The following is a 17,767-nucleotide window of genomic DNA, read 5'->3' as shown; positions in this document are numbered from 1 at the left end:
GAAATGCAACAAGTATAGGCACAGGCAAGCTAGCAATCAGCGTGCCGGCGAAAGTGGGCCTACTTTCTAGATGAAGGCAAAATAAACACACTTTGGACAAACCAACAATTTTAATTCGACAATATTCACAAAAATAATGTGTGATCGCTACAATATATTCACCTAATTGACTAGATTCTGGACTAGACTAGGTAGAGACTGAGCCTCAAGAGATATGTTGCCATGGCCGAAGACAATTTATACCAATACTTAACATTAGTGCGAAAGATACGCGAATTTACAAATACTTTTGATGACAGTCCAGCATACATTACAAAGAGCTTGTTTTTCCTTTTTCTCAAAAATGATCTGTTTTGCGTCGTCTTCTCAAATATGAAAAATATTTTCGAAATTATTCATCGATTGTATCAAAACTTGTCTGTTCACAATTCTTAAGTAAAAACATTTTCATGTAGTAGAAATTCTAAGAGGTTATCGGCTGATATTATTACTAAATAAAACGAGGTCTCATTGTCTCTGCAAGTTGTGGATCACACAAGTGAAGAGCTACGCCTTATATGTGGCTAACATCTAATAAAAGTCGGTCAAAACTTTAAAAACTGGAAGAAATATTCGATGAAAGTGCAATCACTTGCAGGTAACATTAAAACTGGAGTCGTATACTAAACACAGAACTACACAAACTGTAACGGTTGGCACAAATGTATTGGAACACTTAAATAATGTAAGTTTATTGCACTACGCTTAATACTATGACAACAAATGGATTCGCTATGGATTTAACTACACTACTAACTTGGATATTGTGGAGACGAATATCTATATTGCTGGAAGTTTCTGAAGTACACACTTTAGCCAAATACGGCACTAAGTTATTTTATACTAAAAAGGCATTGGCAAAGAGCACAAAAATAGCTAAATATTTTGTAATAGTCGGTAAATAAATATGAGATTTTCTTCTGTCAGCAAAACATACATTTCCTACCCATGTTTAGCATTAAACACTAAATTTAAACAACGAGCTTGCATATCTCTTTCAAAAATAATTACAAAAGCTAACGCTAATTTGTCAAAATCATTCGGAATAAGAAGCAGTCTTTGATCGACAGGTAAGTATTTAGCAATTATATTACAAAGGACTAGTTTTTACAGTGTCATATGGTACTTGGTGGACAACACTTGGAACAAAAAAGCATTAATATATTAAGCTCATCAGAAAATGATTATAAGCTGTATATAGTAATTAAGCGGTATATAATTAACAGAACAACGTGAGAAAAACAACAAGATTCGGCTATAACTGTCTACGCTTAAATATGACTACTGTTTAAATACTTATAATAACTTATACTTAGCTAAGTCCATGAGCCGCGGACGATGATATTGCACATAACGTTACTAATTACGCCTAATTAATGTGTATATACAAAAATAATTTATTATGCTAATTAGTGATACATGCCGAGAAGAGGTAGCCTAAAGTTCGAAGAGCTGCGTCAGCTTGATAAATTACGTTTTTTAGTCATTGATGTATTAAAAACCCGAATAAAAGGAATCGATATGAATTTTTGCAAATTCAACCTTGCATATGATATACGCTTGTTTTTACTATGCCATATATTTGAAAAAGGCGACAAAGTTTTAATACGCTACTGGACATTCAGAATAGATATTACGTGAGGTTTTTGATAATCTGTGTGCAACTTAAGTTTTTATACATCAATGATTGCACTGCACACACTGGGGTATTCAAAACCTTGGAATAATTGTTTTTTATGATTACACGCTTAATTCTCTGTTTTGTTCGCCAGAGCGCGCTTTGTATCTTTAATGCCAGACTGATTGTCTTGCCCAGATCACGGAGAGCCCATATACACAAACGATACACCCAGTTACAAACGACTAACGTCCTTCACATCAATTTTCAGACAATTACGTCACAATATTCTAATTCCATCGTCGTTTCAGAGACGGAACATTTCTTTTAAATATTTTTCGATACACAATTAGTATAAAGATTTATCTATTGTTACAAAAGTTGGAAGGCATTCAAATTAGTTGATAGCAACATCATAGTGTCGCATTCTCACTCGAGTGGTAACATTTAGTTAATGGAAAACGCTAAGCTTATATAATTTCGCCCAAAATTTAAATATCTTAAGAAATGTTTTCACTTCATAATTTTCACACCTCTTTGGCCGGATGAGTCCCTGGTAATGTAACTACTAATGTAATTTAATAATAATAATGCTACTATTAAATTAAAGAGGAAGAACGGGGCACAACATACAATACACACATTATTGTCGAGTTATTAAAACTATTGTCTTTGGTTACAAGCAGATTGTCTATGATAAGCATAAAGATATCGTAAACGTAAAATCTCATACATTTGAACCATTTATACTTTACAAAATGGCCATTTTCTATTGTAAGGTGGGAGCTGGTTAATATATGAAGGATAAAGATAATAATATTAATAAGACCACAATAATGCAATTTGGCAAGAATATGAATTGTCTAAAGCTATTAAGTCTTACTAAGGTGTCGAGAGGCATTGTCTTGACTTGAGTAAACAAACTTTGAATGCTTAACAGATATAAATTGATATAAATGGGGATGTTAACTCTTTGTAAGTATATTAAATGGAAGCATGGAACATAGACAAGTATAAGGAAGCCCCGACTACTTCTTTTCTTTTTCCAAGTGTAAAAGTATTAGAGAGAAATATTACCAAGATACATTCAAATAAATTAAAGGATAGGAGAAGGACATAGTATATTAACTACCATCCATCCTTAACTTTCAATATATCTGAGCTGTATTTGGTTGTCTGTATTTGATAAAATATTTTTTAACACTTTTGACCTACCTGGCAGTCTAAATAGTTATTTATTTATCATACTGAGTCAACATCTCCACAGCACATCAATTTTCTAGTAATTTAAAGTCATCGTTCATCCAGACACGCCTTCGACAAAACGATTTGGATACATTATATTAATAAAAGTGCCAACATTTGTATAAAGGTAGATAATAATATAAAATGTATTAAAAATGGAATGAAGACTGGTTATGCTCTCTATACTAGGGTTGAGCAAGTCACGACTACTCGATACTTGAGGATCGTACTATACTAAGGAATGAGTTAACTTACAACGAATATTCGGAAGTTACTTTAGTTGAACTTTGTTTAAGTAATAAATATAAATAGGGTATAATTATAACAGCGGTATTACGTATCCATAGCAGTACTCGGACAATTATTTTTATTATTGCGTGTAACGCTAAGATCAACAGTATTTTGCTACTGTTCTGCTTTTATTAGATCACGTAATACAACTGCATTAAGTTACCGCCATTAATTCTTAGTATACGAGTATTTTTGAATAAAATTATTTAGTAAGTGTACTTTTGAGGAATGTTGTACTTTATAGAACATTATAAAAGTATTAGTTTCGCTATAGTTATAGTTCTGTTCCATGAAACAAAGTGCAACTAAATTATCGTAACGATATTTTGAACACTCGTTCTTCTTATCAATAAAAATAAATACTTTCTTTCGGAATGCTGAGGTCCCGCGCCATCGCCGATCTCTTCAGCCGATTCTGAAACATTCAAGTGGCTAATTAGGAGAGCATACTAAGAACCAGTTAAACGGTCTAAATATAATATGTATATAAAATAATATTCAAGCTGACTATTTAAAAGCATATCATATTCTGACAAGCGTTTCTTTTATACAAAATCTAACTGTTCGTGACTTCGCCCGCCGGGGTGTTGGTTAGCTGCAAAAACAATACCCTTCTTTAACAAAGTCTGAAAAGAAGAAAGTCATGAAGAGGTAAAAGGATATTTTTATGAACTGGTAATTGAAGTCACCTAATCGATACCATTTCAGCAAACTCAAAACAATAAATTTAAAATAGATCTTACATTTTAGCAGACTTCTTGCTGAGTTTCTGGTAGAGAGAGCCCTTGGCGATGCCGGCGGGGCCCTTAGCGAGGCCTGAAGGTCCGCGAGCAAGGGAGAAGGGTTTCTCCCTGGTCTCCGGCCCTTCGATCTTGACTGCCTGGCCGCTGCACAGCTCGGGGTCTGGCCCCGTCCACGGAATATAGTCCTCACTGTGGATTGAGTAAATTCAGGTTAGACTATGTCCTTTTCTTATGCTACTATTACTTATTATAAGATAGTTCACAAAAATATAGACATTTGAGTGGGGCTATGGCGTCCCTAACCTCTTGCACACTGTTAAAACTATCATCTACTTATTTCTTTAACCCTAGATGGAAATAGACATTGTAATAAGCTAAACAGAAAAACAAAACCGCTATTCATAATATCTAATGCGTTTTCTTACGCAATTATTAAAAAATCTGTAGTATTAGCTCTTCACTTGGTGTATAGAGCCACGCTTCAGATGTTAGCCTTTTAACGTCTAGCTCGGTTGACGAAAAAAGACTAAACCTGACGCGTGGCATTTGCCTGGACCACATCGTCTCCATATAACTCCTTCTTCTTACTTGTAACAATTGTAACATACCTCGATTTTCTTGGATTACTAAGTTTCCATTCCATCCTGATCTAAATGCAGATGTCTACGGATGTCTACGGACTTGCTTGGTGTGTGTCCTTGCATACGAGGTGTAGCTAGGTATACAGTCATTCTAGACACTTACATGTCTGTATACGTAGCCGTACACACTTATACACAAGAAAGCGCTTCTTGCTTCAGCTTGGAGTCGCTTCGAACATATTAATGTTACCCAAGTTTGTAGTAAGTATATTGCATATTGAGGTTTAGGTTATTGAGGTATATAAAAAGTATATGAGAAAGGAGGTTATGTTAGAAGTGTGATTGTTATAGCGGATGGAAGAAGGAGAAATATGAGAGAACGAGTGAGATGGAACAAATGAAGAATGGATGAAGGCAATGATGTTGTTGGAGTGGTGTAGAAGTTAGGTTAGTTGTTTGTGTTACAACATAATCCCATATATATTTAATTTATTATTATTTAACCAACACCAAAAACCAGAGAAATTCTAGGCTATAAAAGGTATAAAGCTGCGTCTCTTTTTACAATTGCATTAACTCTAAGAGTCTGAAGTACGGTCAGCAATTATTACTATTAAATTTGTCTTTTTTGGTTTTACTTTTTTCAACTATTGTCATGTCGTGTACGAGCACAGAAATTTTTTCACGGTGTCATAAACACAAAATTATGCGAAAAATATGCACGAAACGTAAAACCCCTTTAAATTAATTCTTATTTGATTTTGATTTTCCTCTAGATTTCGTATATTTCATAAATAGGTTTATATAACACAAATTCCTTGATACAGAACTATGTTTGGTATACTCACAGCAGTAGCGTGTCGTTGGGTCCGCGTCGCAGCGCCGGGTTGGGGCCCGTCGTCGTCGCGCACAGCTGCGACTTGAACTTAGACTCCACATTACTCGTCGTCTTCAATATCGGCCTGCGAACACCAACCCTCCAACGTTTGAACCAATGTTTGTATATACAAAACCACTAGACATGCAGCCCTACCAACTAATATGTTTTGATCCTTTACTGGTCTAAGGAAGTTCTGAAACTATTATTAATTGTGCTTCTGAAGTATTCAGTGAAGGTGACGCTGAGGAAGCTAAATAATAATAAAATGATGATGATCATGATTGCTGTACACTAGCGATGTCTAGGAGTGATGGTCTAAGCCTAGACGCCAACGTCGCCACTCCATCTATCCCTACATAGGATCTGCAATCATTATATTCATTTCTAGTAAGTGAAGACAACTAGTTGTGTTCATTAAACGTTAATATTACTTCAACATGGTGTCATAATCAAATAATTATATAACATTACAAAATAGTAAAGCTTTTACAACGCTATAACTAATCCATAGATTTGTTACATTACAGAAAAATATAAAGCCGTGATCCCACTGTCCCCTATATCAAGGACGATCCATCACTTTTGACCAAGGGCCAGCATGTACTATGGTCGTGGAACCTCGGCTTAACTATCAAACACAACAAATATACACGTCACAGCACAAAACATTACCCAATTGTTTCTAATAACACGATATTTACGAGCAATTCGAATACTTCAATCTACTATTACCTGTTTATTACTGTTATCAAGCTGTATAAATTACAAAGAATTAAATATCAAATACTTAGAAACACATTCAAAATAAACTACTAATTACATTACACCAAAAGTTAGACGTAAATCTGTCTAAGCATGCCTAATGAACATAGTAGTGAAGTAGACTTTATCGCTACTCTACACTTTAACATAAATACAAAATACAGTTGTTGTATCCAAAACCCATACGTATAACAGACAAATACGAAGCCTTCGACTAGCTCACACACACACCATGCTCTGTAAAACCCACTCAAAACACAATTTACATAACTAATAAATCTGTTTACATAAAAACAACACATTCCCGTTACATAAACTCTGCTATAACGAATATTACATTTTGTTTTGTATCATCACACAAGGCGTAGCGCAAGGGTCAACGCTGGGTCCCATTCCGTTTTTTTTGTTATTTGTAAAAATCCAGACTGTTTTTTAAGCACACTCATTTTAATAATGCATGGTGCAGCTGAATAAAGCAAATAAACTAATTCTAATCAAGTGATAGAATTTTTAATCAATACGCAAAAGGATTTAAAGGTTTTGCAAACAGTTGCCACATTTTCATCTCGTACTTAGGGTTTCTTGCAAAAATAAAGTTTCTTGTAATATATGGAACACAGTTATGAGGTAGAAACAAAATACTTTATTCCATTTAGATTCAAATATTCACCTGCATTCAGGAACGCTATTCTAACCTATTCTAATCTAAGTCAAACTAGGATGTCATTACTGCCAAGCAGTATGAAAGGGACCGCTTTATCTATTCGTATGACTTATTCTTTTTAAGTTTTTAATTATCTTTCATCTATATTTCGTGGATACAACACACACACACAGAGAGTGAGAGAGAGTATAAATGTGATACAGAGAGGACCCAGCGTGGCAAGCGTCGGTAACATACTTCAGGTGTTCGGTCCAGGTCTTGATGCGGCGCGAGGCGGGCGGCGCGGGCGGCGGGCTCGGCGGCCGCTGCTCCGCGAGGCCACTGCGAGCGCGGCGACGCGACAGCGGAGCGATGAGTATACTAGCATACACCGTCACAACCGGACGAACACGAGTCGAAGTGATCGGACAACTTTGGACTTGTTGTGTACGACTTGTCTTGTGTAGTGGTAAATATTCATTTTTGACTTTATCAATTTTGTCAAAGCTATCCCCGGGGGATATTAAGAGGAACTAAAGGTTCGTCTCAATAAAGGACTTGAGAACTATAGTCTTATAGTGATGTTAGGATTCTAGAGAAAATTGAAAAAATTTTTTTGATGAGGAGACTCCAAAATTGGATTTTCCTTTCCTGGTTTTATAATTAGTGTTGGTAGCAAAGCGAAAGCAACAAGTAGTGTTATTAAGATTAACGATATTATAATGTGAACCTTTAGTCTAAATCAGTGTGTGATTAATTGTAAATGGGTCTTTTTGAAGAATGTTAATGTCAAGCAACGACTTTTGAACGGTGTGATTATTGTATTCATTGCAAATTATGTTATACTCATCAGCTCCGCGTATTAAAAATAATTTTTCATGTGTTTGTTGCTCAAATATCCCGGCATTCATAATTATTTTTACATAGTAGTCACAGATAACATTGTGGAGAATATTTTCCCAGTAGATAGACATAGTAATTTTTTAATTAATTTTAAAATCGTGAATATTAAAGCAACACTTTCGTGTGAGAAGCTAAAAAGCATCTGGGATAAAGGTTTGATTAAGAAAGTGTTTCGTGGCTCAGATCACGTATTATACAAATACTTGAGTTATAGCAGTCTTTGTCCGACTGTCACAGAAGGAGGGTAATTTCCATTGCCAGAAAATTTGATGCAGGATGCAAAAAAATACAGGATGCTTGCTCTTAAATGAGCAAGCTTTAGTAAGTTGTTAATTAATAAAAGTAGTAAATATTTAAAAAAATCTTACTTTTTCATGTTTGATAATCGATTTCAGCATCGCAGGTAATTCGCTATAGTAAGAACTACTTTTATGTCGTCAAGTATTTGTACACTGCGTTCTCTATAGCCGGCAGTCCGTGGTCATAGACAACTAATGTAACATCGATAATTGGTGTTCGGTCAGAAGTATAGTTAGAGAGATACGATGAAATTCCAGCAAACTGTTAATCTCAAATTTAGAAGCCAAGAGCCATTTTATGCTATTATGGCAGTCAGAACAAAAAAAATATCATCAAATATTAATGTTATGAATTAAAAAATTCTGTTTATACGGCAGCATTCAACGCCGATTTCAGAAAGACAATAGCAGACACAATTTTCGAGTAAAAGCTATTTTTATGATCAAAGAAAGTCTTTTGTCCAGTAGTCATTAGTTGAAAGACTGTAGTACTAGAAATTGGAATTTGCTGAAATTTTATGGACTCGTTATTATTCAGACGGATGTTGTTAGTCGAGTCAGTCCAAATAATTACTGGGGTATGGTGAGTATATCTCGAGAACGCAAGCTAGGAACTGAACAAAATGTATACTGACAGAAGATATTCATTTGGGAGCAACGATATTAGCTGTATTTAGCGACCCTTTATTGAAGTATATGAAAGAGACAATGAGAATTATTAGTAATAGGAAACATGATCATAAAACATCAAGGCATAAGTAACTGGATGGAAATCAAAGTATCCCTTTACGGCAACTCTAAAACCCTTTTAAACTTAGTTTATTAGAGGATCCATTTCTCCGTAAGAGAATCAGTACCTAGCTTGCGTGATACAATGAGTGATAACCCTAGATCATAGTAACATCAACAAGGCCATGCCACTCACCCCCGCTTGACGTCGACGGTGCTCTCGCGGCGCGTCTCCTTGACCTCGACCTTGGCGACCTTCGGAGCCGCCTCCTCCTGCAGCACTGCGTTGAGGATCTGTTCCGCTCGCTCCTCATTATACTCTACGCTCTCGAGAGCTATCGATATCACCCGTTCTGCTATTCCCGAATATTTTGACTGCAGTTTCTCTTTCACTGAAATAGTTTGAGGTTTTTGATCTCGACACCACTTTGGACTTTAAGTTATTGGGCTTTTGTTGAATTTTTCATGTGTTTGTTGCTCAAATATCCCGGCATTCATAATTATTTTTACATAGTAGTCACAGATAACATTGTGGAGAATATTTTCCCAGTAGCTAGACTTTGTAAATTTTTAATTAATTTTAAAATCGTGAATATTAAAGGGGTATTCTTTAGTAATCGGCTGCATTCATAGGAGTGTGGGGATGGGGGGAGGGGGGAGGGGTGGTGCCCAGGATATACCCCCTAAAGGGAAAAGATGCGGAAACGAATATTTTTTGAGATTTTTTGAAATTTAGTTTTGAGGTTAGGAGTGTCAAAACGGTGTTACTGGCTCGGTCGACGGAGCCCCGCTTCGCGGGGCTCCTACTTCTGGGTGGTTTAAAAATAAATAACCACGAAGTGGTTGGCGGGGTCTATTCGCTCGCTTCGCTCGCTCAACGACCCCGCCAACCACTTCTAACCTAACCTGTCCATGTCGGGGTGCTCCGAGTCGGGGTGTTAACTATGATGATGGTTCTAGATTTAGTTTTATACATTTCAACATTTTACATAAATTTCGATTTATATGATAATCATCAAAACAATTTAGAAAAATCACAATACGAAAACACGGAACATAAACAATCGCGAACGAAAAGCGAATGAACTAAATGAACTATTGGAATGTAATTACACTCTTTGACAGTTGAGTGACACTTCAATATGACGGTTAGAGTGAGAAAACACTAGTTTTTGCCATACATTATAAAATTTTCTGTTTCATTTTTGAGAATTAACCTCAAAACTTTAATTTAAGATTTCTCAAAAACTACACCTTTCCGCACAAAAACACTTTATATTATAACTCGGGGCATCATTGCCGATCTATTAAAACCAAAAACACCCAGTAATTCGTGCAGCCCGTTTCTAAAGTCAACCCTATTAAAGCAACACATTCGTGTGAGAAGGTAAAAAGCATCTCAAACTCCAAAAAATTCTATACTATAAATTAAACTAAAACTATTGAGTACGAAGACTTAAGAAATACTTTTTCTTACAACTTCATTATCATGGTTAAACATAGGAATATATAAAAGCCCACACTACACAAAAATAAAATTTTTAATTAGCGCAGTATTGTCAAACTCACATTCATTTTTCTCAGCCGTTGTCTTCATGATGGTGACGACTTTCTTCTGCGGCACAGGCGTCTGTTCCTTCTTCTGAGCGACCACCGTCTCCTTCTTAGTGAACCCCATTCCTATCAGCTCCTCGCTTGCCTTCTGCACGTTGTTGTCTTTGTTCGCCAGTATGTCAAGGATTAGCGTCTCTTCCGCCTTCGGAAATATGCTTTTGAGGTACCTGGCACAAGGAAAACATCCTGAGAAAACTTTGATTCCAAAATGAAATCTGGAATCGGCAACCCCAATTAACAGTAGCTTTCAAAAAGACAAGAAGAGGAGACGACAAAAAGAGGACTTTATCCAGCAGACAACAGTTTAAGAGCTTATCTATACTAATATATAAAGCTGAAGAGTTTGTTTGTTTGTTTGTTTGAACGCGCTAATCTCAGGAATTACTGGTACAAATTGAAAAAAAAATTTTTGTTGAATACACCATTCATCGAGGAAGGCTTTAGGCTATAAATCATCACGCTGCGACTAATAGAAGCGAAGATATAATGGAAAATGTGAAAAAAACAGGGCAGGTATAAATCATAACTTATATCTTCTACCCACGGAGACGAAGTCGCGGGCAACAGGTAGGCTAGCAGCTCTTTCTCAAGGAAGATCATTTCAAAATGTATCTTTTTCTACGACTTTTCAGTAAAAACATAATGCGTTCATAACCCTCACCTTTTAATAATATCACTAATAGTTTTCTGTATTGTTTGTGTACGACTTTTATCAATCACTGCACTTTCACTCATATGTGACGGAATAAAAGCCATCTTCTCAGACACATGTTTTGTGGAAAACATCCGTCTAATTGACAGCCTTTTTCCGATTCGGTAAAACATTTTGAGGAATGATATATTATGTCTTTAGTATTGTCAACACTTATGTTAGGTTCGAGTTGCGATAGAGGAACTGTAGAAAATAGTAAAGGTATGAAGAATAATCCACGATAATGTCAATAACATAGATTGCGCTGATAAAGTCACGTCACGGAACATCTACTGATAATTGTTATACGCAATGCCGGTATCGGGAACATCTTTGACGCTCGTAGTCCAGTTACTTAAATAGGTTACTCGAAGACTTTTTGTACGCGACTTTTGACTTTGACTTTTACTGAAGTGATTGGCGACTATAAGATTGTGGGGTTTATTTCGATCACATGCTTAATTACATAAACATTCATTACAACTATATTTTAAATACGTGACGACTTCCATTTATATTCTGTAGTCGCCTGTAAACTTGCTAAAATAAAATTATTCTTTAACGTTAGTGTTATCCTAAAATAGTAAGGCCGATATCTATGTAGTATGGAGTGATTTCTGGTTTGCCAAGTTATTTAATTAACCTAGCGCTATCTATTGGGTTATGTGATTCTGGAAAATCCTAATAGATTATTTTAGCTGTGGTTAAGACGGAGAGGTAAGGTCCTTTCCGGCTAAAACCATTCGAACATCTTACACCAAGGATAACGGGGAAGTAATCGAACTAATTTATATTAATAACTTTATTAATCTCTACCTAGGTCAAATAGTTTCCTTCCAGGCAAGACAAGAGAAAGAAATTTTAAGACGCACTGAAAACGCCTGGAGAAGTTATTGGTCAATGAAAGATCTCATCTCATCTCATCTCTTAAAAAGAGACTCATGGACGTTTGCATTCTCCCGATCCTCACTTATGGCGCACAGACATGGTCTTTGACTTACCAGCAGACGTACACGAGGTTTGCCAAAGAGGCATGAAACCGAGTCTTCTAAACATTAAACTCACAGACAGAATAAGAAATAGCAAGATCCATGCCACAACCAAACTTTTAGACGTTACTCATAAAGCTGCTACGTTGAAGTGGAATTGGGCTGGTCACGTCTGTCGTAAGCCAAACAACCAATGGGCAAAAATTACCACCGAATGGTCCGTGCCACTAAAACGACGTCAGCGAGGCAGACCCAGACGGAGATGGCGGGATGACCTGGATTCGTTCTAACCGAACTGGTCACTCGCAGCTCTTGAGAGAGACAAGTGGAAGAAGAGTGGGGAGGCCTTTGCCGAGCAGTGGGACATTTCAGGCTAGTAATAATAATAAATACTATATTAAGGTCAAAGACAGGGTAAAATGAAAAAAAAAGAACAAAAAACCGCATCCTAATCGAGTAAGCAGTATAGGAGCTACGGTGCCACAGAAACTCCCATAGAAACACCAATAGCGGTCAAACTTATTATAGTACCTCCTTATGCGTCGGGCTTCTATGAATCTGACCAGAACAAATCTTCAGATGACCAAAATAACTAGCCCACTGGGTATCAAGCTGTCTTTAGTGACAATCAAACAGTTTAGAACGTCATTCACTTCGAGTGAGTTTCGTTCCTGCATACGGGTGTAATTCTATATTTATTTTAGGATTCACGAGCTCCACCTGCAGTTGAGAAGGTAGACTTACTTGAGCTTCATCTTAGGTGACTGATGCCGAGGCGGTTGGCCGTCTACTGACCTAGCGCCGTAGTAGCTAGACGCACCTGATGCTGGCCGGAGTAAGGATGGAGACCCTGGTATTAACGCCAATATTTGTATCAAAGTAATCTTAAGTCTGTGACAAGTTTTTACTGTTTTTGTTTAAAAGCAAGTAAGCAAAGTGACACGAGAGAGTTTTATGTTAAGCCAAAAATCAAAAGCCCAGCTCTTTTTTATCTGAACAGGGTCTCCGAAAGATTATGGAAAAGTGGTTTTGAAATAAAAACTTTTGATTTTGGTCGACTACGAGTTTATGGCAGACGTATAAGACCCACTTACCATGCGGCGTTGCAGTGAGCGGTGTGAAGTGGCTGGAGCCGTGCACTGAGCTGGACATGCCCTTAGCGAGGTGTAGCGCGGAGTGCAGGCCGGGGGCGGTGCGCGCCAGCCGCGTGGCGGAGGGCGACATGGTGAGCGGCCCCGGCGTCGTGATCGGGTGCTTCTCTACCTGCAGCGCCGATATCACCACGGCCTCGCGGTTGTAGTACCTAAACGTACGTCGGAGGTCAACTTACAAGCTTTTCAGGTTTTTGAGATTTTATTTATAGAATTCGCTGTTGCATTTCTGTAGTACCTACTGAGTTATTGTGGGCTTCGGTAAGGGAAGGTGCACAAGATGCATGTATAAGGCTGATTTTCGCAAAGGCTCGCATATTCCTTAATTTTATAACTAGTAATTCTTCTCTTTAGCATCTATCAGCATTTTGTATAGTTAAAAAATATATGTAACAGTGTTTTTAAAAATCGAAGCTTTTGCAATATGGAATAATAACTATTTCATTAAAAAACGTAACATAAATTCTATTTATCATTTACTTGCTACTTGTGTGATTCCGCAAAGCTATTAGTCACAGCGAAGAAGGTCAGATATGAAAAGTGTCCGAAAAGGCTTCCAGGAACAGAAACTTCCCCGTCCGGATGGGTGGGAGGACAAGGGCGAAATGACACTTATATTCCTATTCATTCTCTTTCATTCTTCTAGTATATAACAAGCAGTTAAAGTACACACGTAAATTAACAATCGCAAACTTAAAAAAGGGACGTATAAAAATTAACAAAAAATAAAACAGTCACATAAAATCAATTGCAAAAGAGATGACCAAACCTGGAAATTATGCTCAGCCATATAAAAAAATACATTCTCTTACAAATCTGTCTTGTACTTACTTCTTAAGCAGTATCTTGATATGAGTTTCACTGACGGTGGGGAACATGGCGCTGATCTTGGCCACCAAGGCATCGGTGTCCGAGGTGAGGGTCAGGGAGTCCTGGAACTTCTCGTTGAGGTGGGACACGCGCCCCGGGACCGGGCTGCCTCTGGGCGTGAGGCAGAGCGCCCGCCCCAGGATGGGACTTTCGTTTGGAGTCCCATAAGCGCGGGGATCCTGGACGAAAGATATCATATCACTCCCATTTGTTCCATAATCAAAATGTTCATAACAGGTGCTGTGCAGTTTGTTAGCTCTTTGAATCAGTGACACAAAAGAACATAAAAACGCAGTGCAAAAAAGCAGCGACAATTAAGCCATAATTCGTAAAACTTGTCTGTTCAAGCTGAGTTCGTTCAGTATTGTGGCGCCATACTTCTAAGTTACGTGATCCTTCAATACACCTACGCAGTCGAAGTAGGTGTAAGGGAAAAACACGAGGTGCCAACCCAGTTTCCGATGAATAGCTATTGTTAGAAAAATATGATATTTCGAATCAGACCAAGACCTTGTCAATAATGGTTAATCGTCTCAAGAGCTTTAGTTCACTACCTACTCATAAAACACGTATTCAAGGTTGTGGTTCATAATAATATTTACACTGAAAGAACAGCAGTCGGCAGCGTCTTTATTGAGCCTTAAACTGTGTCTAAAACACTTTACACTTTGTCAAGATTTTTCTGTTACGTATGGACTAAATCATAGTTCATTTACTCAAATGAGGCAACTAAGGAAGACTTTCTAAAGGTCAAAATAAAATTTACAGCACCCAGATTCATCCATCCTTCACAGGATATGGTGACAAAGACCCAACTTATCAAATTCTGGACTGTGGTCTTCCCCCTATTACTCGTACAAGCTGATGATGATGAAGCGGTAAGCGTGTACTCACGAGGTGCGGCTTGAGCCCCTTGGGATGGAACATCTTGGGACTGTGCTGGGTGCTCTGGAAGGCATGCTGCAGCCGCACGGGCGACGGGTACGGGTGCACGTGGTAAGGCGACCCGTGCGCCGACTGCTAGTCCCAACGCACAGACATGGGTGGACAAACACCACTGTGAACAACGTGCTGGGTTGGCGTAGCTTAGCTTTTTACTTTTCTTTAGCGACTGATTCAAACCAGGTTTTTATGGTGTGTGTGTGCAAGTGCTCCTCACCTCCTAAGACATGTGAGCGGAGTGACGAGAGAGAGTGTGATAGATAAGACGCAAATAACGTAAATTGTCTACATCCCCCGGTTCACATAACTTAGGAGACAATAGAGCACACTGTATTGAAAACTGATTGCTGAACCGTCTTTTTGAGTCTGCTTCTTTTTTTTCTCTCAGTAGTAGTCTTCTTTCCTTCTTTCTTGCTAATATTTATGATTATAAATTATTGAGTAGAATACAATTTATGTGTGATGCTCTAGACTCCCCAAATATAAATTATGTTTGTCCAACCAACATAACTAAATAAAATTATAAAGATTTTACTTCATATTTCATTTATGGGCTAACTGTTACCTCGACACAGCTGCACGAAAAGTGTACACAGTAGAATCAAAATGCAAAGCTGATCCTTTATTTCAAATTTATTCTTAAGGGCACTTTAATACCATTTGCAAAACATATGAAAATGAATTATGTAGGAGACTGAAGCATCAAACATAAACATATCATGAAAAAGAAGACCTGAAAAAGGTTTAATGATAGCCTAGGTACGCCAACGTTTACTTGTGCCTTCACTCTGTGACCATTATAAGCAGAGCTTTTGCATTGATATTGTTACTACTCGTTATTGTTTTTATTATCTACTTTACATTTCATAAGAGCAAGACGGTTTGATCTGTACTACAGATCGAACCAGCATTCCCGGCTGGCCACTCTGTCTACAGTATAAGGTAATGTACAATAATTCAAGTAATTCTCAACACTTAAAATAAGTTCATAAATAGCATAAATATGAATGACAAGTGAAAACCGACCGAGCAGCTATTGTTCATTTATTTAAACCGGCTTGTAGGTTGCTTTTAACAGAACAATTGAACATCAATACAAGAACTCTGCTTATTCCTGTTTATTTACATTGCACACAAAAGTGTAGTGACAATTTGTGATTTTTGAAGCAGTAGTAAGTACTTTGTAACTGTCCGCATGATAGCTGTTAACGTTCATTCCCCAACGGACGCGGCTCTTCATTGTCGCTGAAAATTCTCTATGTTCCTAAATCACATCTGAAATTCACATAAAATATAATTGTGCACACATTTTATATATTATGTACTCATAAAATATAAGTCATTTATACTATGTAGTGATATTGCATTTGTCAACTGTAGAGCAAATTCACACAAATATACCATTTCAAAGTATGTGTAGATACCGCAGCATGGATCCCAGATTATGAGGGTTATAACACTATTTTCTATTGCTTAAGTATTGTTTTTCAGATATAAATACTTAGGTTCCATGTACAGTATTTAAAATTTAATTAGAAAATATTGAATTAAACTCTTTTCTCTCAAAGGGACAAAAGCTGGCACAATAATATAAATAACCTTCCTTTAGCGTAACTCAAACCCATCAACTTTGAATTATATGTATGAATTTCAGTAAATATTACCAATTATAGGAAAATCTAATAGCTCAAGAAAAGAGGTAGTTGGTAGTGCGATTGTAATCTATTTATTTCTATGTTGTGGTGTACCTGTGGGTGTATACACTCCAGGGCTATGTGGTGGGCCGCAGTCTGCAGCGATTTGTGTTTGGTTCTTAACTCTTCCATGTTACTTCTTGAAAAACCACAATAAAACACTCGAGAAAACAGCCTAATCAAGTTTAGGAAGCACTAAACTTACTCACATTTTACTAATATGCTCAATATAGTTTACATTGACTATCAAAATAATAAAGAGAAATACATTTTACAAATAATTCAATATTTCCCTCCTTTTAATTTGTTTTTGTCGTAAAAACGGGAAGCCACCATTGGAACACTACAATAATGAATCTAAATTTGAAGCAACATTCACCAAGACAAAAGACAGCCTGTTAAACGACTCTTAAAATTGGTTGTATTATAATCTGAAGAAATGGCGTTCCGAATCGCCGAAGATCGATATGAGCAGCGTTCCAGCTCACAGAAAAATAAACATCATTATCTTTATCATAAAAACATTTTCCGATAAACAATAAAATTATGAAAATCAAAGATATTATTTTAGAAATTGGATTTGAACCCAATTTGTATATAGCAAGGTACATGTTTGAATTTTGAAAAATGGTATGCTTTGTGCCTTCCACTTGTTATTGTAAGTTAGTTAGGCTGCCGTTTATTGTAAGGTTTTAATACTTACAATGGCACCCTAAAAATTAAACGTGAGAACTTATAGATAATTATTGTTATTTTGTTTCTATGTTTAGATGTTTTTTCAACTTCACTTGTGCCAGTCATGAAATACACATCCATCCAACCAATAACAATTCGACAGTTAGACAGTAATACATACCAAAATATTTTTTTGTTATACTTACAGAATAGTTGTTCTCCATATCAGCAAATAATTGAGACACTTTCTACTGTATAAATGAGATAAGTATAAATAATTAACTTCTAGTCTAAACGGCTTGTTCTATTCCTTAAAAACTTGAAAACTTTTCATTTGATGCCGTCAATAATGCTCGCAGAAATAAACCGTATTACGCTTTGTCTATTTTTGCGTTTAAATGTTAGCAA

The 17,767-nt window shown here is 36.8% G+C and overlaps 1 protein-coding gene across 5 annotated transcripts; it reads right to left on the bottom strand.

Annotated features, from left to right (window-relative positions):
- Nucleotides 1-91: 91 nt before the first annotated feature.
- On the bottom strand, nucleotides 92-17,211 carry LOC113499797. 5 transcript variants are annotated; one of them, XM_026880330.1, is made up of 11 exons: nucleotides 16,739-17,211; nucleotides 16,171-16,265; nucleotides 14,010-14,227; nucleotides 13,122-13,330; nucleotides 12,772-12,877; nucleotides 10,303-10,514; nucleotides 8,930-9,125; nucleotides 7,061-7,144; nucleotides 5,366-5,479; nucleotides 3,937-4,125; nucleotides 92-3,608 (listed from the first exon to the last, which is right to left on the bottom strand). In XM_026880330.1, the coding sequence occupies exons 2-11, from the start codon at nucleotides 16,228-16,230 to the stop codon at nucleotides 3,599-3,601; spliced, it is 1,398 nt and encodes a 465-aa protein (XP_026736131.1). In that variant the 5' UTR covers nucleotides 16,231-16,265; nucleotides 16,739-17,211; the 3' UTR covers nucleotides 92-3,598. The 5 variants fall into 5 exon arrangements, with proteins under 5 accessions (XP_026736131.1, XP_026736141.1, XP_026736150.1 ...); XM_026880340.1 differs by adding an exon at nucleotides 14,943-15,105 and having other exon boundaries at nucleotides 16,171-17,209; XM_026880349.1 differs by lacking the exon at nucleotides 16,171-16,265 and adding an exon at nucleotides 14,943-15,105 and having other exon boundaries at nucleotides 16,739-17,209.
- Between the last annotated feature and the right edge of the window lie 556 nt (nucleotides 17,212-17,767).

Source organism: Trichoplusia ni, chromosome 1, assembly GCF_003590095.1.
Source record: "Trichoplusia ni isolate ovarian cell line Hi5 chromosome 1, tn1, whole genome shotgun sequence".
Lineage (NCBI taxonomy): Eukaryota > Metazoa > Arthropoda > Insecta > Lepidoptera > Noctuidae > Trichoplusia > Trichoplusia ni.
The sequence above is the reverse complement of the archived record's forward strand: the minus strand, read 5'-3'. Positions and strand labels throughout refer to the sequence as shown.

What these genes read in the sequence shown, in the direction of transcription:
- LOC113499797 (XM_026880330.1), bottom strand. Translation starts at nt 16,230, where the DNA reads ATGAAGAGCCGCGTCCGTTGGGGAATGAACGTTAACAGCTATCATGCG. An exon ending in TCACCTAAGATGAAGCTCAA is followed by an intron (nt 10,515 to 12,771) that starts GTAAGTCTACCT and finishes TCCTTGTGCCAG; the next exon opens with GTACCTCAAAAGCATATTTC. An exon ending in ACCGTCGACGTCAAGCGGGG is followed by an intron (nt 7,145 to 8,929) that starts GTGAGTGGCATG and finishes CCGCGCTCGCAG; the next exon opens with TGGCCTCGCGGAGCAGCGGC.